Source organism: Rattus norvegicus, chromosome 3, assembly GCF_036323735.1.
Source record: "Rattus norvegicus strain BN/NHsdMcwi chromosome 3, GRCr8, whole genome shotgun sequence".
NCBI classification, from domain to species: Eukaryota; Metazoa; Chordata; class Mammalia; order Rodentia; family Muridae; genus Rattus; species Rattus norvegicus.
In genome coordinates this window covers 67,176,278-67,202,504 of record NC_086021.1, presented here as the reverse complement: position 1 = coordinate 67,202,504, position 26,227 = coordinate 67,176,278, and the positions used below count along the sequence as shown (strand labels likewise).

The following is a 26,227-nucleotide window of genomic DNA, read 5'->3' as shown; positions in this document are numbered from 1 at the left end:
AGGGCTCCAACTCCATATATAGCAGAAAATAGCCTTGTTGGGGCATCAATGGAAGGGGAAGCCCTTGGTCCTGCCAAGGTTGGACCCCCAGTGTAGAGGAATGTTGGGGGGAGGGTAAGGGGAGGTGGATGGGGGGAACACTCTTATGGGGTAAGAGAAGGGGATAGGAGACTTACGGACAGGAAACCGGGAAAGGGAATAACATTTGAAATTAAATAAAGAAATATATCCATTTTCTTTATAAAAGAAACTTATATTTGTACTGAACATACACATTTTTCCTTGTTCTTCTCCCCCTAAGCAATACAACAGAATAACTATTCCATTGCAAAATCAACATCTACCTCATATTAGCAGGTATTATAAGTAAGGTATGGGTGCTTTAGAGTGTATAATAAGATGGCCCTAGATTAATGAGAATTTACCACTTCATATATGAGAGCAGCATAAGAAATAAAAAAAGTACTTCTAAAAGCTCTAGAAATAAAGAAGCAACATGCTGAAGAGGAGTAGAAGGCAGGAAATAATAAAAAGTAAGGGCTGAAATAGTCCAATATTTCATATGAAATATCCTCAAACTATTCCATAAGTAGAAACAGAAGGAACACTGCCAAACTCATTCTATGAGGCCATGGTCACCCTGATACCTAAACCATATAAGGACTCAACAAAGAGAATTTCAGACCAATTTCTCTTATGAACATTGATGCAAAAAATTCAATAAAATAATCGCAAACTGAATCCAGAAACACGATATACAAAAATCTATCAATGTAACCCATCATATAAATAAACCAAAAGAAAAAAATCACATGGTCATCTTATTAGATGCTGAAAAAAATCCTTTGGCAAGGGCAACACTCCTCCATTGCTGGTTGGAATGCACACTTGTACGACCACTTTGGAAATCAATTTGGAAATTTCTCAGAAAACTGGAAATAGTTCTACCTTAAGACCTAGCTATACTACTCATGGACATATAACTAAAATATACACACTATACCACAAGGATATTTGCTCAACTATGTTCATGATAGCTTTATGCATAATAGCCAGAAACTGGAAACAACCTAGATGTCCCTCAACTGAATAACAGATAAAGAAAATGTAGTACATAAGTACAATGGGATACTAATCAGCTTTAATAAACAAAGACATTATGAATCTTGCAGGCAAATTGAATGGAACCTGAGAATATCATCCTGAGTGAGGTAATGCAAACCTAAAGGGACACATACGGTATGTATTCATTTACAAGTGGATACTAGACATAAAGGACAGAATATCCATGCTACACTCCATAGACCTAAAGAAGCTGAAAAAGAAGGAAGGCTTGAATCTAACTTAGAAGGAGGCAGATTGAGGGAGGGGAAATGGGGTGGGGCTCAGGATCAGGTGTGGGGAGAGACAGGAGGGAAGGCCAGAGAGCCAGGAGAATGAATAGAAATCTGCAGCATAGGGGGAGCATTGGGGGAGAATCTGGAGAATATGCCAGAGACCTGGGATGCAGGAGGCTCCCAGGGATCAATGGGGTGACCATAGTTGAGACTCACAGCAGTAGGGGATATGGAACCTGAAGAGGCTGCTTCCTGTAGCCAGGCAGGAACCCCACTGGAATGATAGGAACACCAACCTACCACAAATCTTTTTAACCCCAAATTCATCCTGTAAAAAAATGCAGGGACTGGGATGGAGTAGAGACTGAGGGGAGAGCCAATCAATTACCAATTACTGGCTGAACTTTAGACCTTCCCATGTTTTAGCACCAATCCCTGACACTATCAATGATACTCTGTTATACTTGCAGAGAGGAGCCTAGCATAGCTGTCCTCTGAGAGACTCTACCTAAAGCTCACTCAGATAAATGCAGATACCTACAGCCAAACATTAGATAGAGCTCAGAACTCTTATGGAAGAGTTGGGGGAAGAATTGAAGGCCGAGAAGGGGATGGGAACTCCGCAGAAAGACCGGCAGTTAACTAACGGGGACTCTTGGGGGCTCTCAGACACTGAACCATCAATCAAAGAGCATATACTCCCCACCCCCGCTGCACATATTTAGCAGGTGTGTAGCACACTCTTCATGTAGATTCCCCAACAACTGGAGTGGGGGCTGTCCCAAAAAATGTTGCCTGTGCGGGGAATATGTTCCTCTAATTGTGCTGCCTTGTCTGGCCTCAGTGGGAAAGGATCCACCCTCTCAGAGGAGAAAGAGAGGGGGGCTGGCAGGGCAAACTGTGTGAGGGGGAACCAGGAGCAAGGGCAGCAATCAGGATGTAAAGTGAATTATTTTAAAATGCTAAAAAAATGCTTAAAAAAAAGAGAGTAGTTTGTTTGCTTAATGAAATTCATTGGATGAAACTAAATTTTCATTGCAAGTGGTTATCAATTGGTGACAGCTCGGGTAGAGATGGGGCAAGGATCAACTTATCCTTTCAGCTCTAGGGCACCATGCAGAGCGGAGGCATGCAGGTCCTGTGCATCATGCTACTTCATTCTCTGTGAAATTATATATGTGCTTATCTTTTTGTTTAGAGGACCTTGTTTCTTGGAGTTCTCCATTACTTCTGTCTCTTATGTTGTTTCTGTCTCCTCTTCCAGAGGTTTTCCTGTGACCTGAGGAAAGGGATTTGATGGAGACATCCCCATCCTGTTTGGGGCTGAGTGTACAATGGTCTCTCTCCACAAAGTTAGACTGTGTATTTGTTCCCATCTGCTGCAGGATGAAGCTTCTCTGAAAATGGCGGAGCAAGGCACTGATGTATAAATACAGCAGAATGTCATTAGGAGTCATTTTATTGTTTCAACAAGGCCTGACATTATTACTAATGCTATAGTAGGCCTATAGCCTAGCATGGATGCCCTCCAAGAGGCCTAACAAGCAGCTGATCAAGACAGACACAGATACTTACACCCAAACAATGGACTGAAGTTGGGGACCTCTGTGGTTGAATTAGGGAAAGGTTGGAAGAAGTTGTGGAGGGGGGGTGATCTTATAGGAAGACCAGCAGTCTCAACTAACCTGGATCCCTGAGGTCTCTCAGATACTGAGCCACCAACCAGGCAGCACACACTAGGTGGTATGAAGTCTAACCCTTGAGAGACTTGAGGCCCCAGGGAGTCCGGAGGCCTGGGGGTGGGGGTGGGGGTGGGAAGGGCATCCTCTTGGAGATAGGGGGAAGGAGAAATTGGATGAGGAACTATCTGAGGGCAGAACCAGAGGGGCTTTAGGACTGGACTGTAAAAAAAAGATTAAAGGTAATTTTATAAAGAAAGAAAAGAAGGAAGGAAAGAAGGAACAGAAGGAGGGAGGGAGGGAGGGAGGGAGAGTGGGAAGGAGGGAAGGAGGGAGGTAGGGAAGAAGGATGTTCAAAAAAAATTAAACATGGTTTAGCCCTGGGTCAATGGGCTCTAGTCTCAGGTTCTTGGCCACCCAGGCAGTGTTGATTATGGGCTTTAGCTATAGGATTGAGCCTATGTTAAATTAGATATTGGTTAGTTACTCCCACAAGTTGTGTGCCTGCATTATACTAACATATCTTGCAGAGAGGATACCACCGTATATCACAGGGTTTGTGGCTATATTGCTATTTGCATTTCACTCTTGGTATCATGCACAGAAAAATTCTGTATCAAAGATGATAGAGCTCAATCTCTCCATATTGAATGAGTCGTGTTATATTGTCTTCAACAATGGGGCCTTGCAGTCAGTTTGTGGAGAGCAACCAGTCTGGAAAACAGCCTGGGATACTCATGGGACCCTTTTAGCCAACACTTCAATTAGATGTAGCCCAATCCCCCTACTGGAAGCTTCATTTGGTGACAAAAATGGCCAGGTGGGAAGCTCTGTCTCCCCATTATTTGGCCATTTCATTTAGATTGCCTTCATATATGTATACATTTTAGGACACTTCTACTGTATTATGTTTCTATACTACCCCTCAAATGCTCATTAATTTTAGCTGTCTCTCCTCATATTCTCTCCCTCGTCATCTTCTTCCTCCTCTTCTCAATCATATGGTTCCAGCCCCCTCAACTATTTGTTTCCTAGAGAGATCTATCCGTACACCCCCAGCCCCTTAACCTATATCTAACATGTATGGTTCTACAGATAGTAGCAAATATTCACATATAAGCAAATATATAGCATATTTTTCATTCTGGGTCTGCGTTACCTCACTCAGGAAGATTTTTTTCTAATTCCATGCATTTGCCTGAAAATTTCATGTGTTTTAATGCTGAGTAATACTGCATGCATAAATGTACCACAATTTCTTTATCCATTCTTCTGTTGACGGACATCTAGGTTATTTCAAGTTTGTGTCTATTTTGACTATTCCCGAGACAGTGCCCTTGTCGTAGAATAAACTATTCTTTGTATGTACAGCTATAGGATTTCTTTGTTGTTTTGTTTTCTCTTGTTGAAGTCAGCCATTCTGGCAGGTGTAGGATGAAATCTCAAAGTAGTTTTAATTTACGTTTTCCTGATGACAAATGATATTGAACATTTCTTTGTATTTCAGTTATTTGCTGTTCTTCTATTGAAAATATGGTTTACATTTGTACCTCATTTTTAAAATGGGTTATTTGTTTTCTTGATATCTAGTTTTTTTGAGTTGTTTCTTTATTACAGATATTAGCCCTCTGTTTTATGTAGAGTTGATAAAATTTATTTTAAGTTCTGTTTGCGATAGCCAGAAGCTAGAAACAACCCAGATGTCCCATGACAGAAGAATGGATACAGAAAATGTGGTTCATTTACACAATGAAATACTATTCAGCTATTAAAAATGAGGACATTATGAGTTTTGCAAGCAAATGGATGGAACTAGAAAATACCATCCTGAGTGAGAAAACTCAGACCCAAAAGGACATGCAAGGTATGTTCTCACTAGTAAGTGGATATTAGCCAAAATGAAAAAAAAAGGTACAGAAAACCCAAGATACAGTCCACAGAACTCAAAAAAGTCAATGAGCTAAAGGTCCCAGGTGAGGGATACCTCAGTCATCCTTGGGAGGGAGACGAAAGCAACCACAAGGTGGGGAGGCAGGGGAGAGAAAAGGGAGGTGGATAGGGGGAGAGGGGAACATGATCTGGTATTGGGTGGGGGAAAAGGTCTGAAGCCCTGAGGACCAGCAGAAAGAATGGAAATAGGTGACCTCATGAGGAAGGATGTTGGGAGGACCCTCCAGAATGTACCAGAGACCTGGGAAGTAAAAGACTCTCAGGACTCAAAGGGGTGGGAGGGGCCCTAGATGAAATGCCCTACAGTGAGGAGAGGGAACTTGTTGAACCCACCTCCAGCAGAAAGACTGGGCATCAAGTGAGGGATGGGGTTGCTATCCAATAGTCAAAGCTCTGACCCATGTGGAAGAAATGCAGGAATGGAAATGGAGAAGAGCCTGAGGAAAAGAAGGTCCAGCAACAGGCCCAAAGTGGGATCCAGCTCAAGGGGAGGGCCCACAACCTAACACCATTACTAAGCCATGGGTTGCTCACAAAACAGGACCTATCATGCTCTCCAAAAGACCCAACAAGCAGCTGAAAGTCAGATGCAGATAACTGCACCCAATCAATGAACATAATTGCTGACTCCTCTGTTGAATTAGGGGAAAGCTGGAAGAAGCTGAGGAGGAAGGCGACCCTGTAGGAGGACAAGCAGTCACAATTAACCTGGACTCCTGAGCTCTCTCAGACACTGAATCACCAACCAGGCACCATATATCAGCTGAGATGAGGCCTCCAACACATATACAGCAGAGGACTGCCGGGTCTGGGTTCAGTCAGAGAAGGTGCACCTAACCCCCAAGAGACTGGAGGCCCCAGGAAGTTTAGAGGTCTGGTGGGGTGGGTAGGGACATCCTTGTGGAGATGGGGGTGGGTGGGTGGAGGTATGGAATGTGGAACAGTTGGAGGGTAGACCAGGAGGGAATAAAATCTAGAGTATAAAAGTAAATAAAAAAATTTAAAAAGGAAACAGTTCTAACCAAAAAGTTCTTTTTCATAAAAACTAATGAATAATTATTTGCATACCAAAATCAGTCATCCCTAGAATTTAGGCTGAAAGCTAAAAATATGGTTATTCCACTCAGAATTGTGCCAAAGAGCATTTTCTTCACAAAATCTTTGAAAACATAAAATACTTCCCTATTTGAGTCTTTGTTAGATGAAAAATTAGAGACTGTACAAGTTTACATATAATCCATAATGAGTTTTGAGAATAACATTTATCCACCACCTCTTGTTGTTACAATCTTTTATGTCCTCTTTCATAAACCAAAGATACTATGTTAAAAAGAAAAATAAAAATAAAGGGCGAGGTAAAAGAAGAGGAGGAATCTATTCAATCACTTCTTGAGTCTGTACTTGATTATATGATTTAATTTGATCAATGGATATCAGCAAAAGTGGCACAGAGACATGAAGAGAGTTTGTGCACTGGGTTTTACTCTACTGCTTTTGGGAGCTCAAGCCACCATGTAAGCATATTTAAATCGGGAGACTAGTTGATAAGAGGTCATGAATTGTCTTAGTTGACAGTTCTCCTGTGAGGCTGAGGACTAACCAATCAGCTTCAGCTGGCAAAGTATCAGCTTCCTACAGATGCAGAAGGCAGCTGATTTAGGATAGAACGAATAACTAGTAGATTTCCACTAGAACCAAGTATCTATAATAATACCCTAGTTTGGTTGTTTTTTGTTGTTGTTGTTGCTGTAGTTTTTGCTGCGAACTACCAAAAACCAACTTGGAGAAGATAGGGTTTCTTTCATTTTACATCTTATAATCCCATCAAGAGAAGCAAGGGCAGGAGCTCAAAGATGCAACCTGAAAGCAAGAAATGCAGCAGAGACCATGGAGGAACACTTCTTCCTGTCTGTCATACTCCCTTACTTATCCTTACGTAGTCTTTTAATACAGTTCTGACCCATCTGCTATGGATGCTGCAACACAGTGGTCTGGGCCCTCTCACAAAGATGATCAAGAAAATGATCCACAGACATTCCCACAGGACCACCTGATTCAGGCAATTCTTCATTTAGATTTTCTCTCCTCAGGTGTGTTACAATGACAACAAAACTAGCCAGTGCAGATAGGACCATTGCTGTTTGATTCCATTAACTTTTGGGTTGGTTTGTTATACTACCAAGACCAGTGAATAAGAAGTATTTGGAACAAAAGGTTTAAATTATAAAAGATTGATAAATATAAGATACAGTGTTTAAAGAAATATGGCATAAATTATTCTCATTGGAGAATGTTAACTGTGACAGATATCTCAAAGAAAAATAAATGATGGGGCTGGGGATTTAGCTCAGTGGTAGAGCGCTTGCCTAGCAAGCGCAAGGCCCTGGGTTCGGTCCCCAGCTCCGAAAAATAGAAAAAAGAAAAAAATAAATGATGAAGGAATCAAAAAATATTCATTCTACATATGGCTAGCATGGCAGTGATAACAAACTGTGTAAGGGTAAATCCAAGGATACTCGAAAAAGTATGATGTACATTACTAACATAATGCCTTCCTTAGTTCAAGACAGTTGCTTTGTGCAGTGCTGTGACAGAGAATAGCAGAAAAGGCTTCATGCCCCTAGAAGAGTTGAGATCTCTGCACAAGTGAAAACTTGTCACCCTGTAAGCTCTATCAGAGTATTGAGACACTAATGTCCAATGACAAAAATGTTGAGAACTCTCACTTGTAACATTTTTCTGTTTAAATTATTTATAAAAATCAGCTATATCTATATGTAGGTATTAAATACAGAACTAGCCAAAGACATGTGTTTAAAACTAAGCAAAGAAGTCAAATCATAAAGATATTCACACAGTGAGAAGTTACTATTAACAAATGATAAGGATACTACGAACAGCAATGGAAGACATTCTGGAATTTTTTTAAAGATTTATTTTATTTATATGAGCACACTGCAGCTGTTGGACACACCAGAAGAGGGCATAGAATCCCATTACAGATGGTTGTGAGCCACCATGTGGTTGCTGGGAATTGAATTCATGACCTCTGGAAGAGCAGTAGAGCTCTTAACGACTGAGCCATCTCTCCAGCCCTACATCCCAGATTTCTTATTAAGAACTACGGAGAGCATCAACAAGAGTGAGGCTGAATCCCCTCGTACAAATTACAACTGACTTCTGCTAAAATGAGCCACGACACAAGAAAGGATTTTTCTCTTGTATAAACCAAGAGGAGGCTTAGAAACTATGGAAAATAGTTCTGTTTCAAAAAATAACATATGAAACATTTTACCAATGAGTTTCAGGTGATTGCAGAACTCTGAGAAAAACATCATATAAGGAATCATCAAATATTAGATCATCCAATGGTAGTCTGATGGGTCTGGGAGCAGCCAGAAAAAAAAGAACAACTTTTCACGTATTTGTTGATGCTCTTACAATACAGGGGCCAGATTACAGACACAGACCCACTGGAAAAGTTGTGTGACCCTTTGAGGAACATGGGAGACAGAAACTATTGCTTCTGAAAAGGAACACCTGGAAGCTCTCCTAAAGCATGTAAGGAATTGAACATACACCAAATGTATAAGCAAGCTTCCTTACAGGCGCACTCAACAAGTAGTCATTGATAATTACAGCTTTCTATACTGTATCTACTCTTAAATTTTGTCATCATACAATGAGTTGAATTGTTACAAATAATTCAACTGTATTATTAACACTTATTAAATGATTGTATACAAAATTGAAAAAGAATTGTAAGCAAAAAAATTCTACAATAGTCAGAAAAGATTGAATAGCTGCCTGGTCGTACACCAAGTTTTGCACAGATTCAAATAAATACCGGAAGTTTTGGAACTTATACCAGCATATGACCATCAATCTGATTTTGTACAGCTCTTATAATGTCTCGAATCCATTTGTCCAAATGTACTTAAGTCATCCAGCAATTTAAGCACAACAAACCTGCCCACCCTCATGGTCAAGTCCCCATTATAATAAAGACATTATCTCTGTTTTAATTCATTCGTGGACATCTGGAAATGCTGCAGTGTTAGACTTAAATATTTTTGCACACACTTATAAATACACAAGCCTCTTGTATTTTAGCTGGAATTGTCTTAGGTTCTATCCCAACACTGTTCAGTCACCTGAATCTGAACAGGTCTCTGTGGCTGTTTTGCCCAAATGAGACCCGGGCACTGAAGGCTGCAGAGCTTCTGCTTAATACCTGTTAATCCCAGATGACCTGTAGATGCCACAACTGATTGCTTTAAGTGCCACAGGAAAAAAAAGCAAATCCTTAGTGTAGGGAATTAGTCAATCGTGTCTATGGTAAAGTGGACACACCTGTGAAAGACCCTCACTAAGTACGAGGATCCAGTGAGCGAGCGTCCAGCACTAACTGCTGCATCAAGTGCAAATACTGCTCTGGACGGAGAGAGTAGTGGCAGAGACAACTGGAGTTGGGGAGCATCTCTGGAACTAGCAAGAAAGTATGGCAATGGGAAGTCCCAGGAATTGATGGGGATGAACCTAGCTAAGACTCCTAACAATGGGGGATATGGAGCATTACCTGTCCGTCTCCTGTAATGAAGCAGGTCTTCCAGTGAAGGCATTAGGATACAAAACCTCTGACCTGTAACTTTTCCTGCTTACAAGATGTGCTATGGTAAAGGTGGCACAGAAATTGTGGGAGTGGCTAACCAATGATTGGTCCAACTTAAGACCCATGCCACCATAGCATGAGAGGGAGCCTGTCCCTGACACTGCCTTTAAGGCCCCAAGCCAGAATCTGGATAGCCCAGAGACCCAAGATAGAACCAAACAAGAATGGGAAGAAAGTCAATGAAATTATCCCTCCTGATAGTCTGCTATACTTATAGATTAGCATCTATCCCAACTGTCATCAGATGGTTTTATCCAGCAATTGATGGAAACCGATGTAGAGATAGTTAGGCAGGGCTTGGAGAATCCCAAAGAAGAGAGGGAGGATTGTAGGAGCAAATGGAGTCAAAGACACCATAAGAAAACCTATAGAATCAACTAACCTGAGCTCACAGGGGTTCACAGAGACTGAATTTATGACCAGGGAGCCTTCATGGGACTGATCTCGACCCTCCATACATATGTTACAATTGTGTAGCTTGGTCTTCTTATGGGACTCCTAACAGTAAGAACAGGAGCTGTCTCTGAGTCTGTTGCCTATCTTTGGGACTCTTTCCCCTACTGGGTTGCCTTGTCTAGCATTAATACAGAGAAGATACCTGGTCTTCTTACTGTACCTTGATATGCCATGGCTGATTGAAATTCACTGAGGTTGGCCCTTTTCTAAAGAGAAATGGAAGAAGTGGATGGGGGAAGAGGGGAAGTGGGAAGAAGGGACTGGGAGGAGAGAAGAAAGGGGAAACTGAGGTCAAGAGGTAAAAATAAAAACAGAAACAAAACAAGACAACAACAAACTACTTGGGATCCAGGGAATGTTCAATGAGCAGACTGAGTTTCCCAGGAAAGAGATTCTCAGACATTCATGTTCAGAGATTTTGCTGGGAACTGTCAGCAATGACACACGTGAGAAAATAAGGAAACACAACTTAAATACAGCAGGAAGCCGAATCATGCTTCACTTGTGACACAGACCTCTAGTAATCCCCTGGGTAAACACTGAAGCAGGGGTAAAGTACATCAGAGTTTCGAAATTTTAGGGAAAAAACTCATGTACTTCTTCTCTGCAGTTTTTGGACTTCACTGAACTCAGTATGCCACAGGGTAGGTGCTTCTGTAGGTGACAGCTCCTTTCTGATGAAAAGAATGACTACATGGCACACATATATGAACCATTAGAAGGCAAAAATGGCTGACAAGTAAGGAGGTCACTGACTCAGTTTTCCTTTATTACATTTATGAATGCATCTCTCTATCATGTGCATGTATATATGTGATATGTATGTGCTACAATTCTCCTGTGGAGATCAGAGGACAACAGGAACTGGATCTCTCCTTCTACCAGTTGAATCCTGTGGCTCTATCTCGAGTCATCTGTCTTGACAGCAAGCACTTTCACCCTCCAAATTCATTTCAATAGCCTGTGCCACAGTTTTTAAAGGGACATTAGACAAGATGGATGAAGCAAAGAAGTACAGGCCGACAGGAGCCGGATGTAGATCTCTCCCGAGAGACACAGCCAGAATACAGCAAACACAGAGGCGTATGCCAGCAGCAAACCACTGAATTGAGAATAAGACCCCGTTGAAGGAATCAGAGAAAGAACTGGAAGAGCTTGAAGGGGCTCGAGATCCCATATATACAACAATGCCAAGCAACCAGAGCTTCCAGGGACTAAGCCACTACCTAAAGACTATACATGGACTGACCCTGGACTCTGACCTCATAGGTAGCAGTGAATATCCTAGTAAGAGCACCAGTGGAAGGGGAAGCCCTGGGTCCTGCTAAGACTGAACCCCCAGTGAACTAGTCTATGGGGGGAGGGCGGCAAGGGGGGGGAGGATGGGGAGGGGAACACCCATAAAGAAGGGGAGGGGGGGGGGAGGGGGATGTTTGCCCAGAAACCGGGAAAGGGAATAACACTCGAAGTGATTATAAGAAATACTCAAGTTAATAAAAAAAAGACTGATATGCACTCACTGATAAGTGGATATTAGCCCAAATGCTCAGAATATGCAAGAAATAATTCACAGACCCCATGAAGTTCAAACAGAAGGAAGACAAAAGTGTAGAGACTTCAGTCCTTCTTAGAAGGGGTAACAAAATACTCATGAGAGGAAATACAGGGACAAACAATGGAGCAGAGACTGAAGGAAAGGCCATCCAGAGACTGTCCCACCTGAGAATCCATCCCATATGCAGCCACCAAACCCAGTCACTATTGCTGATGCCAAGAAGTGCTTGCTGTTCTTATGGGCTTATAAACACCTTCCATTCATTTGCCTAAGAATTTCATGAAGTCATTTTTTTTATTAGCTGACACTAACCTGACAGGAACCTGATATGGATGTCTCATGAGAGGCTCTGCCAGAGCCTTACTAATACAGATTAATATGCTTGCAGCTAACCATCAGACTGAGCACTTGGTACCCCTATGGAATTGTTACAGAAGGGACTAAAGAAGCTGAAGGGGTTTGAACCCCATAGAAAGAACAATATCAACCAACCAGACCCCCCAGAACCGAGGACTAAACCACCATCCAAAGAGTACATACGGACAGACCCATGGCTCCAGCCGCATATGTAGCAGAGGATGGCATTTTCTGGCACCAATAGGAGGAGTAGCCCATGGTTATATGAAGGCTCGTTTTCCCAGTGAAGGGGAATGCCAGGGAGATGATGTGGGAGTTGCAGGGGAGAGCATCCTCACAGAAGCAGGAGGAGTGGCTTGGGAGAAGGGGCAACCAGGAAAGGAGATAACATTTAAAATGTAAATACATAAAATATCCAATAAACAGAGAATATATCCCTCAAATTGACCTTCTAAAAAATAAATAAATAAAATAAAATAAAATAAGAAATAGAAACATTACATAGTACTGTTATAATTATTAAAATACACAGTAGTTATGTAAATTCAAATTTAACTGGATAACATATTAGAATAAATTTTAAAGTATTAATTATTTTCCCTTTGTTGACTTCAGTCTGTACTAAATCCCAACCTGACATGGAAAACAGAAGTAGAAATTGTTTACCTCAATTGTATTGAGGTTTGCTTTAATTGCAATGCTGAGGTTTTCTAACTATAGGATTTGATATTCTTCACAAAGTATTGCCACGTGAAGCGGAAGAAAGCATAGAAAGAACATGCCAGTGGTGCTAAGAAGGCTGCATGGAAGATGGTGGAAAAGACACAATGGGAGTGCACAGTGCAGATGACCAAGGCAAGGAGATCAGCGTGCATCAAAAAGGGGGAGAGGAAAAGATGTCAGTAACATCAACCCAGAGAATTTAGTGACAGCATAACGTACAAAAGTGAGTATGCAAAATGTCTAAATTGTATCATCTTGGGTTTAGATAATAGAAGGGATAATAACACTATAAAACACCTGTGAAACAAACAAAAGAGAGATTTGGAAACAAGAAACCATACAGTTGTCACTCATGAGAATGTATAGGACACATGAATAATGTAACTAATGTAACATTTTACTCCAAGCTGTTGTTTTTAAGAAGGTGATTATTTTCCACTAAATATATTGTACCTGAGATTTCAAAGATATTTTTAAACACCTGGCATTTCTACTAGCTGCACTCAGAATGCTAAATTATGCTGATAGTTCTAGTAGCTAAGATACACAATAATTCTAGGAAGCAACAATTTTTTAAATAAAAAAGTTTTACTTGATAATTTTGTATTTATAAAATGTGCCTGTCTCCGATATCAATCCTGTCTCTTTTCCAGTTAAAGTGTTTATTCTGTGCTGTCTGCATCACTAAATGTGCTTCTTAAAATCACAGTATTTTCTATTACACAAAGGGAGTGACTACCATCTGCACAACTGCAGTGCTGCCTCCTTAATGGTCCTCTCTCACTTACTGATAACTGCCTCATCCTGAACATCACTCCTGCATTAACGAACAAGGTCCTCCAGGGCTCATAAACCTATGTATAGATTATAGACCCTTTATTAGCACGGGTGCCTGTCATTTGCTGTGTTTTAGTATAGGAAAAATAAAAGCCAATACAAATAAGATTTGTTGTCTATTTTTAAAATTGAAGTATTTTTTAAAAAACTTTATATAATGTCATCTCTGTTTAAAAACAATTTTCATCACAAGTGACTTAACTATACTCATTACCATCTAGGGTAGTGGTTCTCAACCTGTCACAGCCCCTTTGGAGGTCACATATCAGATAATTAGATTATGTTTCATAACAGTAACAAAGTTAGGGTTATAAAGTAGCAACAAAAATAATTTAAAAAAAATAATAATTTCCAATAGTGTCCTACCAGTTGTAAATGTCACTTAATTAATAAAAATAATTAATAATTATAAATATATAATCAATCTATACTCCCTTATAATGTTTAGCCTAGAAATGCATGTAATAATTTAGCTATAACAATTATATTATGTTTCAATAAAAAATTTTATATCTAGAAGAACAATTCAGTATTTTGCTGTAATTATTGATGATTATTAAGTGTTAATTTCATGTATCTGTGTATGACTTATTCACACGAATATTTAACTCCAAGATGGTTTGTCATGAAATTGTACATATTTATAGGCATACTTCTTTTTATGTTGGGTTTCTTGCTGCATTTTTTTAGGGAGGATAAGCATAATTTGTCAAGCATGATCAATGGACTTTGTAAAACCAAAGGCCAACTTAGCATTACTATAAAATGCATCAAAGCAAAGGCAAATAGACAAATTTGAATCATGCAAAATCCCAACCCATATTATTAATGCAGTATCTGTATCCTTCCAGTTTAAAATTAGTGCCTACTTACTGAATTACATATAAAACCAAATGTCACTTGTTCCTAAATTCATAATGATTATTTTATAAGTATGAAATTTTGTCAATTTGATACTGACTGAATAAAATTGACTCCTTAAAATCTAGCTGGTCAGGGTTCCAAAGGAAGGACAATGGGCTGGGAAGAGAGGGCTGTTTGAGGGAAGCTGTCAAACGACTAGAAAGACCATAATGGAGAAGAGGAGGAGAGAGAGTGCTGTGGCCTATTGCAATCTCACCGTGACTGATGTCTGACTACACTTAAAGTCTGAGGTAACCTCAGAGAAGAGGGAACAGAAAGACTGTAAGAACCAGAGGACCAAGACACCACTGAGAGACTACGTCTTCAGTATAACACAGAAAGTCTGTACCGATGAAACCACAACAACATGGCAGCCTAATCTGGACCTGAAGAACAATGCAGCCAGTGAACGATGAAGGCCATGATCCACCCCTAGGTGAAAAGCTGCAGGTAGTAAATGGCTACCCAAAGGAGAGTCAATTTTCCCCAGAAATAAGCCCCACTAATTTATCAACTAATACCAAGTGGTTAGCCCAAAAAACATACACGTAGGAGCAACAGTAACTGGATTCTGCAGTTTTGATTTATATCTGTATACTAATGTATATGTATAACCCTAATAATTAAAGATGAGAAAACTGGGTTCTGCCGTCATGTCCTTTGGAATGGATGCCTCTCTCTCCCTGTCCAGCCTCCACCTGGCCTTTAGTGCATTTTACAGGAGATAAGAGAAATGGGATCTAATGCCCTGCCCACACAAGCTCTTTCTTTTCTCATTTTATAAACTAACTTCTCTCACCCATATTAAGAGCAGGATGAGGGGAGAACAATTCAAAATTCTGAACTGATGGCTTTGTTTCGTTTCAACCTCGAGATAGTAAACAAGAACAACAACAGTAAAATCTCAGTAGAAAAGATAAAATAGCTGTCATCATATACTTCAGCTTTCTCAATTTAATTTGTTTAAAGGTTACATTAGGAGAAACAGTTTCCATAGACATCAACACAGGATTCCAGGGGGTTTCTACTGGTAAAATCTCATTCTTTCAGTGATGGGTTACAGAGCACAAGGACATAGAAAGACAGATATGTGAGATATTTAATGCAGGATTTTTTAAAAGAGCAATCCTCAGCTCTCTGTTCTTTGTCTATTGTCCTAGGGATTCTAAAATAATTTCTCACATGTAAGTAGGACTGCTTCATCATTTCTTCTGTAGACAACTCCATGTTACTTAGTAAGTTATTGTTACTTAAGAATTGAAATTTTATATTGTCTCATTTTAAGTTATAAAGTCCATTGTTCATCTCTGTCACTTTTCCTGTTCAGCTTGATTCTGGCTACTCTCAGAATCAACCTGATTAATGTAATTGCGCCCCAAGCAGCATGGTTTGTGAGAGATAAGCTTTGTGTTAAGACTGAAAGCATCTCTGCACATGTTCCTGTATGATTGATGCTGAATAAATGAAGAATGCTAAGGAAAAAACTGTAATACTTTGGTGCCTAAACTCAAAAAGAGTTATTGAATTTGAAACATTACAACTTCAATTTTCAAGGTTATTTATTTTAATTTACACAATAAAATATGTGTGGTATAGCAAATCACCAGGCTTGTCGAACAAGTGTGACTTTCTTGGACCTGTACATTATTTTTTGTGTTCCATATAAAATACCTATTACAGACAATGCATCAACAAGATCTGTGTTGATAGTCATGGTTTCCAAATATTGCATCAACTATTAAGCAGTGAAATCATTGCAATGGAAAAGAAGGTTCAAACACTATTAGCTAATTGCAACTTAAATACTTATCCTTTTATTCAATGCTTAAATTGAAAAACATTCTGCTTCTTCACACAATGAATAATAAGTTCTGTTTACCTGTACTTAAGACCATCTAGGTTTCACCCTACATTGAAATGACAAATATTATATATAACTCATATCTAAGAGATGAACAAATTCTTGGTTAAAAAATGAAAGTTAATTCTACATGAATATTAAGTTGTGCTGTTGCAACCACTGATTATTCTACTCCTAGGTATTTCTTGAATTATTGAATCCTGTTTTTCTAAAAATCCTTATGATACATACATTGCTTTTAGTATGCTAACAATTGAGAGAATTAAGATACAGGAAGTCAACTAAAGGCCCTATGCTAATGAAGGGACAGACCTGGCATTTGAGCAAACTGTGGTCTGCAGTTAGTAGACTGTACTATCCCACCCACTGGATTTGCAGTCCTTCTCATTTGAAGGGAACACAGAAAAATGCATGTTTTCTGGTGCCTGAATTGAAGACTAACTGTCTTTAATTCTCTTCCAGTGACAGCCTCCTCTGATAACAGGCTCTTCTTTCCCAGCATATCAGAGATGATTTATCTATTTTTTCTTTTCTCTAATTAATTTCAATTCCTTAAAACAGGGATTACTGAAAATCTATCACCAATATTCTCTAGAATATCGAATGAGTTAAACAAATATCTATGTGTGACCAAGTGCTGCTCACCATTTGTAGGTCTGCCAGTTGGTATTCTAGACTCCACCAGAACAATCTATCTATGCTACACCAGCACAGCATCCTTATTGTTATATCAACATTTTAGGTTCTCCACAATTAAAAAATTTACAATTCTCTTTGAAATGCCCATGGAAAGTTATTAACTATCCCACCAAAACAATGTCTCACCTTCTAAATCTTCTTTTTCAAAATGTGTTTTGAGAATAGAACGTGTTCCACCTCTATCCACAACGGCTTCTTCATCATTTCTCTATAGTGTGAGGAAACATAAAATTAAACAAATGTAAGTATGCGTAGTCTCTTAATTTCCAAAAGTAAGCCTTAACATTATCTACCATTTAGAGATTTAGTCTGCCAGATTTGCAGTTGTTGGATAAAAAAGAAGCTAAAATAAATTTGATCATATATTCAGAGAGGTAAGTTCTTTGATTTAACATCGACAAGTTCATACATTTTCCTATTGGCATTATTTGTTAGATGAAAAGATTAAAACAAATCTGGTGAATTTAATAACAGTCATTTTAATCCCTGATAAAGAACTCCTATTAACAAGATCACATTTTTAAGAATACGAGAAAAATATGAGAATCATTAATATTGACACCACACATGTTACGGCAGGGTGAATTAATTCCACTTCTATTAAGAATTGATCTAGTCCCTTGAAAGCAATTAGTAGGCAATTATTAGATAAATGAAAACTCTATAATTACTTTGTTTCAGTGTGAGACACCTTATTGAACAAGATTATAAATTATTATCATGTGATTGAGTCTCCATTTAGTGTCCTTGTATAATTTCCAGTTTAGAATGACTAGATATATACTACACATATGAACATTGTACACATGCTCAAAACATACTAAATTATTTGGTATTCAGAAAATAATGAATAAAGTAGTAAATATAATCAATTTGATCACATAGGATGAGAAAGATCACAAAATACTGAACACGGTAACACTATTTTAAACTATCTGCCCAAAAATTTCTACAAAAAATGTTTTAAAATGAACACTGGTCAGAATAGGAGAAACACTCAAATGTATGAACCTTCAGAGATCTATTTCTAAGTCAACTCCAGTACTTGACTATTTAAAATAGAAAAAATCTTTAAAAAAAAAAACAGTGAGTGCACTGTAAAAGAGATGAATCTTTCCCTCCAATCTATCCAAAATCTTTGAAACATCAGATATTTGTAACAACTTTCTTTCATTGAAAAAGCAATCTTGGACTGAGTCCAAGCTGTTATCCTTGAGCTGGAAACCTTAAAGGCTGTGAGGAAATTTAATGTGGGACACACAGGACAGAACTTAATAGCCAAAGACAAAGCAGGTATGCTTAGCATAAGAACAACAAAATCAAAGCAGTAACAAAAGTAGTCTGATTCAGAGACCTAGGATGTACCCTATTTGATCAATGTGTTCTAGAAGAGATCTTGTTTGATGTAGCAGAATGAAGAAGTTCCAGGTTAAGTCTGAAATTTCTATCTAGTCCAAATGTGTAAGTGGAAATATCAAAACAGTGACTCCCTTTTTCCTGAGATCTAGAGAGAAGATCAGGAGAGCTGCTGTAAGTCAGATATTCTGAAAAAGGAGGGAATGTCAAGTCTAGAAGCTCCTACTACACAGCTTTGGGGGGTTGGTGGGGATTGGTTGACAGGCTATCTCATTTTCCAGCTTAACGAAGGGAGTAATATGAAAGAAATGAGCCATAGATGAAACGCCCAATCGACCTGCATCATGTTACATAGTAATTCATTAACACTTACAATTTTGTTTTATCAGTTATTTTAAGTTGAAAGGCAAAAATATTTCAATGTACTTTGAGAATTATATTGTCATTGATCTTATAAGCCCTTTAAAATAAATCATCAGAAATAACTACTTCTATGAACTTTAATTTGAGATGGTAAGGCAAAGGATCCTAAGAGAAAAGCTTCAAAATATCTATTTCCCTTTGATAAAGTATTAAAGGCAGAGATAACCCTGCAAGAAGAGACCATAGCAACAGAGCATATTTCCAATTGACTTTCTGATTTGTTTACTAAGTCCTTAGAAATGCTTTCAGAAAATTAGGTGCTAGATTGGTAGAGGGAGAGGGCATTGTTTAATAAACTATTTCCATGCAATGAAGAGTGATGTGAAACAGGATGGAGACAACACAGTTAGGTACATAAAATGGGAAAAGTCCTTAGTGATCGGAAAAATGCAAATCAAAACAACCCTGAGATTCCACCTTACTGCAATCAGAATGGCTAAGATCAAAACCTCAGGACATGTTGGAGAGACTGTGGAGAAACAGGAACACTCCTCCATTGCTGATAAGATTACAAACTGGTACAACCACTCTGGAAATCAATCTGGAGATTCCTCAGAAAACTGGATATAGATCTACCTGAAAATCTAGCTATACCACTCTTAGGCATATACCCAAATGATGACCCACCATACCACAGGGGCACGTGTTCCACTATGTTCAGAGCAGCCTTGTTTGTGATAGCCAGAAGATTGAAATAACCCAAATGTCCCACAAAAGAAGAATGGATACAGAAAATGTGGTTCATTTATACAATGGAGTACTAGTTGGCCAACAGTGAGGACATCATGAGTTTTGAAGACAAATGGATGGAACTAGAAAATATCATCCTGAGTGAGGATTATTTTAAAAACTCATCTTGTAATAGTATTTTTTGGAAAAAAATAGAAGAGTATATGGTACTAGTTTATGTTTAATGTTTTTATGTTTATATTTCCAGAGAAATACATTAACCAGAGTAATCTTTGTTCTTATCACTATTGTTCTATCAATTATAATTATGTAAATATTATTATTCACTATAACTGTTGATACATTTTCTACTCTCAAGATCACAAACAACATTTCATTTTCCTAATCTATTTTTTAGAGTTCTTAAATTAACAAATCATAATTCATTTACCACTAATTTTTATCACTAAACCCTTACCACATGTAAAAATCTTGCTGAACTAAAAGACATAATTGCCATCTAAGACTTCATACTTGAAGGGAGAAGATATTGTGTGTATTTTTTAAAATAACAAGCATGTACCAGAAGTTGGCTAAACATACACATGGTGTATAGAAAAGTGTTAATCCCACTAATTTATAATAAAACTAAGAATTATAGGATAAACAATTAATCAAGTTGAATAATGAAATTCCAGATAGAGGGCATGACTTGTGCAAAAGAATATAATTATCAGTGACTTCAAGGTAGAAAATCCCGGCTACTTTTAATTTAACAGGTTAATTTTTCATGGATCACAAATGATTATACCCAATGGATGAAAATTCATTAACACTAACAACTTTACTGTGAGTTATATGGAGTTAAAATATGTTTACGTCCACAACAGAACTAGAACTAAAGTCTGATTTTCTGATTCTTATCCAAATCCAACCACTAAAGGATTCTGAATCTGTATTACGAGTTTCTTAGCTCCCTGACTGTTCTCACTGTTGTATGCAATTGCAGTAATATTAACTACCAATCACTGCAGTCATTAATAACCATGTGCAAATTGCTATAAAATATAGCGACTGACAGCAGCAGCCCTAGAACTAGGCTTCCTGGATGATGGCAATTTTAATCTCTGCTAAACGACATCATTTCTCTCATATCCCAATACACGTAAAGTAGAATTTATGTGATGATGATGATTTAAGTTGACTTTAAATAAATACATGAATGAATATATATATATATATATATGTATATATATATATATATCACAACTTTACCAAATTCGGTAGGAACAATGGTTACAATGAATATTAATTAACCTAGGCACTTATTCAGCCCCTTGGTCACCTTCCACAGTCTTTCAGAGAGTAAGTCATTTGACACTCAACACCACATTAGAGGTCTCCATAGCAGTATCCCAATTTAATAGAAGCATCACTGATGAAAAGAGCATTGAGTAACTTTCTTAAAGATAAAAACAAAAGGTCAGGAGAGTGAAAGTCCAGGTCTAGAACTTAGTGGTTAGCTACTGTCCTCGCACTGCCTTCGCTACACTGTCCAGCGACCTCCACATGCTCGCATGACCTTTAACTGAAGCTGGACACAACGGATGGGTAAATTGAATAGCAGTGTACATAATTATATGCAGCACACTTTCCAATATACGTCATTGGATCCTACTGCTCACTTTAAAAGCAGGAATGTAATGAAATATACAATTTTTAAACTTGTTTCCTTACTAATGTTCCTATACTATTTTAAACACTTGAGGCAAAAGCTTCCTAGATTTCTAAATGTCTTTTACCTACTTCCTAAGAAAGAAAATAATATTTGAACTTTGAATAGCAACTATAGTAAAATTATATAGTAAATACATATTTTACAATTGAAATAATATAAAATAATACATAGTAAAAGTTAGAGTAAAATAGTTAATGAATTTCCATCCATTAGGTGTAATCATTTGCAATTCATTAAAAAGTCTAAATAGCTACTCCAATCACAAGCTTTCTAACAGGAGTAAGTCTGGAATCCTAAAAAGTATTGAAAGTGTGCTACACCTCTTTCTTGGCTAGTCCTTACCTTGTCTTTCTCCCAAGCAATATTAAATCACAAGAATTAAGAACAACTCAAAGAAATTTTTTAAAGGTCTTTGATTATATGTTTGCTATTGTTTTACAAATAATGTTAAAGGCTCACCTGTTTCAGGTTTTATTTTCACACTAAGATTGCAAGCAGATTTGGCCTTTTTCTGTGGATTCTATAGATCACATTTGGATTCTCGTGCTGGTGAGGCACATAGTTTACCAACTGTGCCATCTCTGCAACCCCACACAACTTTTAATTGACTTACTTGGTATAGCAGTTATATTTAAAAGAGTGTTAGATTTAGCTTTTCAATACAGAAGACATTTTCTTGTGTTTAAAACCAAAGTTACATCCAAGCTGTGATGCAAAAATGAATTGCTAAAGGATTTTATTTATCTTTCCTGTTACTCTTGGATAGCCTGAAACCTCTGATTTGTGGGGTAATATTACCTTTTGAGGTAATATTAATATATTCGATAGATTACTTCTTTATTATTTCTAAGCATACAAAAAGACAAGCTAAAATAGCCAGAGGCTCCCACGATGAGAATAATAATTATTATATCAAATTTCTCTAAAACAACATTCTTTTTATCCAAATATTTGCCACAGGGACATGAGTATTCACTGTACTAAGTGATCTCACTACATTGCCCTTGGATAGAAAATGTGGAAAGCAAAGCCAAGGCTAAATCAGATTCCCTCCCAATAAGACAAACTGCATTGGAGCAAGCAGGAGGTCTCCTGGGTATGAAATCTGGACCTTCCGAGTGCTTGTGGGGGGACTGAGTAATTCTCTCAAGTGTGATTTTGATAAATAATTTTATTAAAATCCTTCATTTTGTTTCTACCCTCCTACTGGGTCAACTAACTCCTAAATCTACTTAGGAATTTAATTTTCATTCCCAGAGTCTCAAAAGAGCTGGAGTTCTTAAAATGACTTCAAAACACAGGAACTGCTCTTCTGTTCTTTATTTCATTTTTTCCCCAGAAATGAGGAGATCAGGAGAAAATAATCTGTTCTTAGCTTGAAAATCATAATGTAATGCTCAAGACTGTATGGTTCTATGGGCTATGCTTTATGGTTCTAAGAAACCTCTCCTGTGATGGATGGTTTAATTTACTCCGAAAGGCTAAAGCTGAACTGGGATATTATGCATTGCTCAAGTAATCATATTCTTCCTGCCTTCTACATTACTGTGCATCTCCTCTCTGTAGATCACTCTCCTTCTACATCTACACCTACACATATTTATTTAAATAGAGATTCATAAGAAAAAACAGTCAACAATTATCCCTTAGTCTGTCTTATTTCTCATAACATGATTATCTCTAGTTCCATCTACTTTAATTAAAATGACCTGATTTTGTTCTTTATGGCTGGATAAAGTTTATAGATACACCACATTTTCCTCATCAATTCATCTATTAACAAACATCTAAACTAATCCCATCCATGTTATACATGCATTAAAATGCCATACCCAAACCCATTATCATGTCCAATGAATACAAATAAATAAAATACAAATAAATAAAATCTAATTGCCAAATAGAGTATTGCTAATTTGCATACTACATGCCACAAACTATTACAACTGCTTTAGGTGCATAAACTCATTTAACATTCACAATACTTTGAGGATCACATCCCTTGGTTACAAATAAAGAAAGACTGGTTTATAATGTAGCTAAGTAGATATTTAATCACAGTATATACAGCCTCTTACATTAGCTCAGCTATTACAAACTAGAATCAATTTGTAACTCAGCCTGTATTGCTTTAATTGAAGGTTTTAATACAGGATATCAAGCACTTTGGAGGCACTACTGGGCAAAATGCCCAGTTTGGGAGTGGAAAATAGAGGATTTGCATCTGTTCTATGTTCTACCCACCTCTCTGCTATTTTCAGCAAGCATGTTGATATAAAACAGAACAGAGTAACACCTACTGTCCATCAGTCAGAAGCGAACACCTGCTTCCATTATAGTTTCTCTCAGTCCCCTTCCTCAGAGTCTGAGGTGACCAATTCTTCAGTGCTTTTCATCAGATCTCCATATTTTCAGGCAGGTGAGGTGGTGAACATATGTGATCCCAGTAACTGGGAGAACATGTCAAAAGGGTGACAATTTTCAGCTAATCTGGGGACTACCCTATACAGAGAGATGCAGTCTCAAAATTTTAAAACTCCTAGAATTTTCAGTATGATATGTGTATTTAGATATGTTTTGTTCCAAGTAAAGCTCAGATCATCCAGTTACAGTCATATCCCCCATACTTGCTACTCCTTATTTCAAATGTTTAACCCCAAGATTAATACTCTTTTCCATACTGCACACACCTACTGAAGTATTCAGACCTCACCTGGAATTACAGCTATAGCCCTAATTTAAACATGAGTCTCTGGGTTTCCCCCTTAGCTGCCTGGTAGGGACTGGGTTGAACACACCTTAAGACCAATTTATGTTGGCTTATAAATATAGAACAGGGTCTTTCTGTATAGTTCAATATGGCCTTTAATTCTCAGTCCTTTTGCCTTTCTGTCTACCAATAAAATTGCACTCTGTACAATTATTAACCTATCTATAAGGTTACCTTTGACTTCTCTAATATTATGAAATGTATGTGGGAGGAAAGAAGAATAATATGTAACTCACACTAGAGTTAAACTGTAACAAACCACTTTTGAAGAATCATCCCAAAATATCTACATTGACTTCTATGCACTTTCTCATTCATGCCTTGACAGCAATAAACGTTTTTACTCTTCTGTTAAAAACAATATCCTACAGATGATCAGCTTTCTCATAATATTCTCTGAATTAAAGAATTACACAATTATTTATGAACAACTTATCTGTAGAGATTTTTATGATGTATGACATGCATTATAAAATAGTGACACTATAAAAAGATGACCTCTTGCTCTAAGAGGATTAGCAATGAGCTTTGCTGTTCAAAGTTCAAAACCATCTTGCTAAACAGGAAGAATGGTTGGCATTCCATTAAATGTCTGCAGCACTCTGACTAGTTTTTACTTTCCAGTGCAATATATTTTGACACAGTAGCAGAGACATTTTTCTGATTTGCAGCAGGAATAACAACTCTAAGACTTTTTCATATAGTAAAATTAATGATATTTAAATGTTACTAAAGAACATAACCTAATACTTTATGGTTTGGTTCTCCTAAAAGGCCAAATCTACAGTAAAAATATAGCAAAATGCTGTGAAACCAAGGCCTAGAGGAAACCTGAAGCCATGCCAAGAAACAGAATGTACTCCTAGTGACTAATACATGCAAATACTGGAAATAAATTCTAACAGATTAAACAGGTTTTGTAGCAACTAAAAGGTATATTCAAATCTTCCAAAATTAATCAAGCTTAAGAATATGGCAGTCTTCCCAACTAATAAGAATGTAAGCTGCTAAGTAGCCAGAATAACATATAAATTATATCCAATATCAGTAGGAAGAATTTTTTCAAATGTGTTTTTAATTAAAAACAGAGAAACAGCCCCAACTGTATTTATTCACTATTTCAGGCTTTATCCAATGTATTCACTTTTAATACTACATTATCTACCCTTATGGGAAGTTCTTTTGATAACAAACTTAACAGATTTGATAGTTCTCTACAACTGATTCAGCAGTATGTATCACTGAAAATAAATAAAATACAGTTCTTTCTTGAAAATTGTGAAGGATGACCACATAATTCTGTTGTGTTGAGAATGCAAACCTAAGGAAAGCCTACACTAAAGAACAGTTAAATGAATTTAAACTTGGGAGGTTTCGTTTATATGCAGGGGGGGGAGAGGAGTTGAGAGGGAAAGGAGGGGGGAGAGGCAGGGAAGAGACACAGATAGAGTTTAAAATAAAGAGTTTCAATATAAAGCAAATATATAAATCTAATGTTTTAAGATTTTCTACAATTTGTAGTTTAATGCAATAAAATCCTTCAGCTTCAAAATGAAAGTAAGCAAATGTCAAATCTCTCTGGGTCAAAAATCTTCAAGACACTTAGAAGCCACAAACCTCCTTTATGTAAACACACTCACAATCAGCTTTCAGATGTGGTTAATGCCTTAGAAGAGGTGTGTGTTAAAAGCCTCAAGGGCATCACAGGATCTGAGAAATGACTTAAAAATCACTTTAAAAGATGTCCCAGAATGAAATATAGATTTCAGGATTTAGCTTACACCCTGGACAAGCGTGCTTCCACTCAGCAAACTTCCACTGGTGTGTGGATCAGCACAGTGCTAACACGCTTATTACTGTGATTAAATCTCAGATAATAACCATGTTGCAATACATATCTATAGAAAGATGATGATCTTGTATTATTTTCAGTTCAATTCATGCATGTTATTTTTATCATTTCAAGTAAATCCGGATCTAATCAGGATTAATCTAGAAAAAATTTAAAGAGACATAAACATTGTTTCTAATCACACAAAGTCTATCTTCCTTTACTCCCCATCTCTATCCTAAAAAAGACTAAAGTAAAAACAAATTCATACATACATGCAAACCCTTATTAATTCATATTTTACCCATTATCATAATTATCACATGTTCAAATATCCAAATGAAAAGGAGTTAATAAGTAATTATGTTGATTAACATATTCCAAAGGACTCTGATCTAGACAAAGCAACAA

At 37.6% G+C, this 26,227-nt stretch overlaps 1 protein-coding gene across 13 annotated transcripts in view; it reads right to left on the bottom strand.

The window, feature by feature from the left end:
* Slc4a10 (solute carrier family 4 member 10) overlaps window positions 1-26,227 on the bottom strand; it is a 316,713-nt gene that overhangs the window by 165,133 nt on the left and 125,353 nt on the right. For all 13 annotated transcript variants that reach the window (XM_063283270.1, XM_006234283.5, XM_006234277.5 and 10 more), the window contains exon 2: window positions 17,156-17,237. Coding sequence is in view for 12 of the 13 variants with exons in the window: in XM_006234283.5 (XP_006234345.1) it covers window positions 17,156-17,237 (82 nt within the window). In the remaining variant the exon portion in view is untranslated. The remainder of the gene's footprint in view (window positions 1-17,155; window positions 17,238-26,227) is intronic.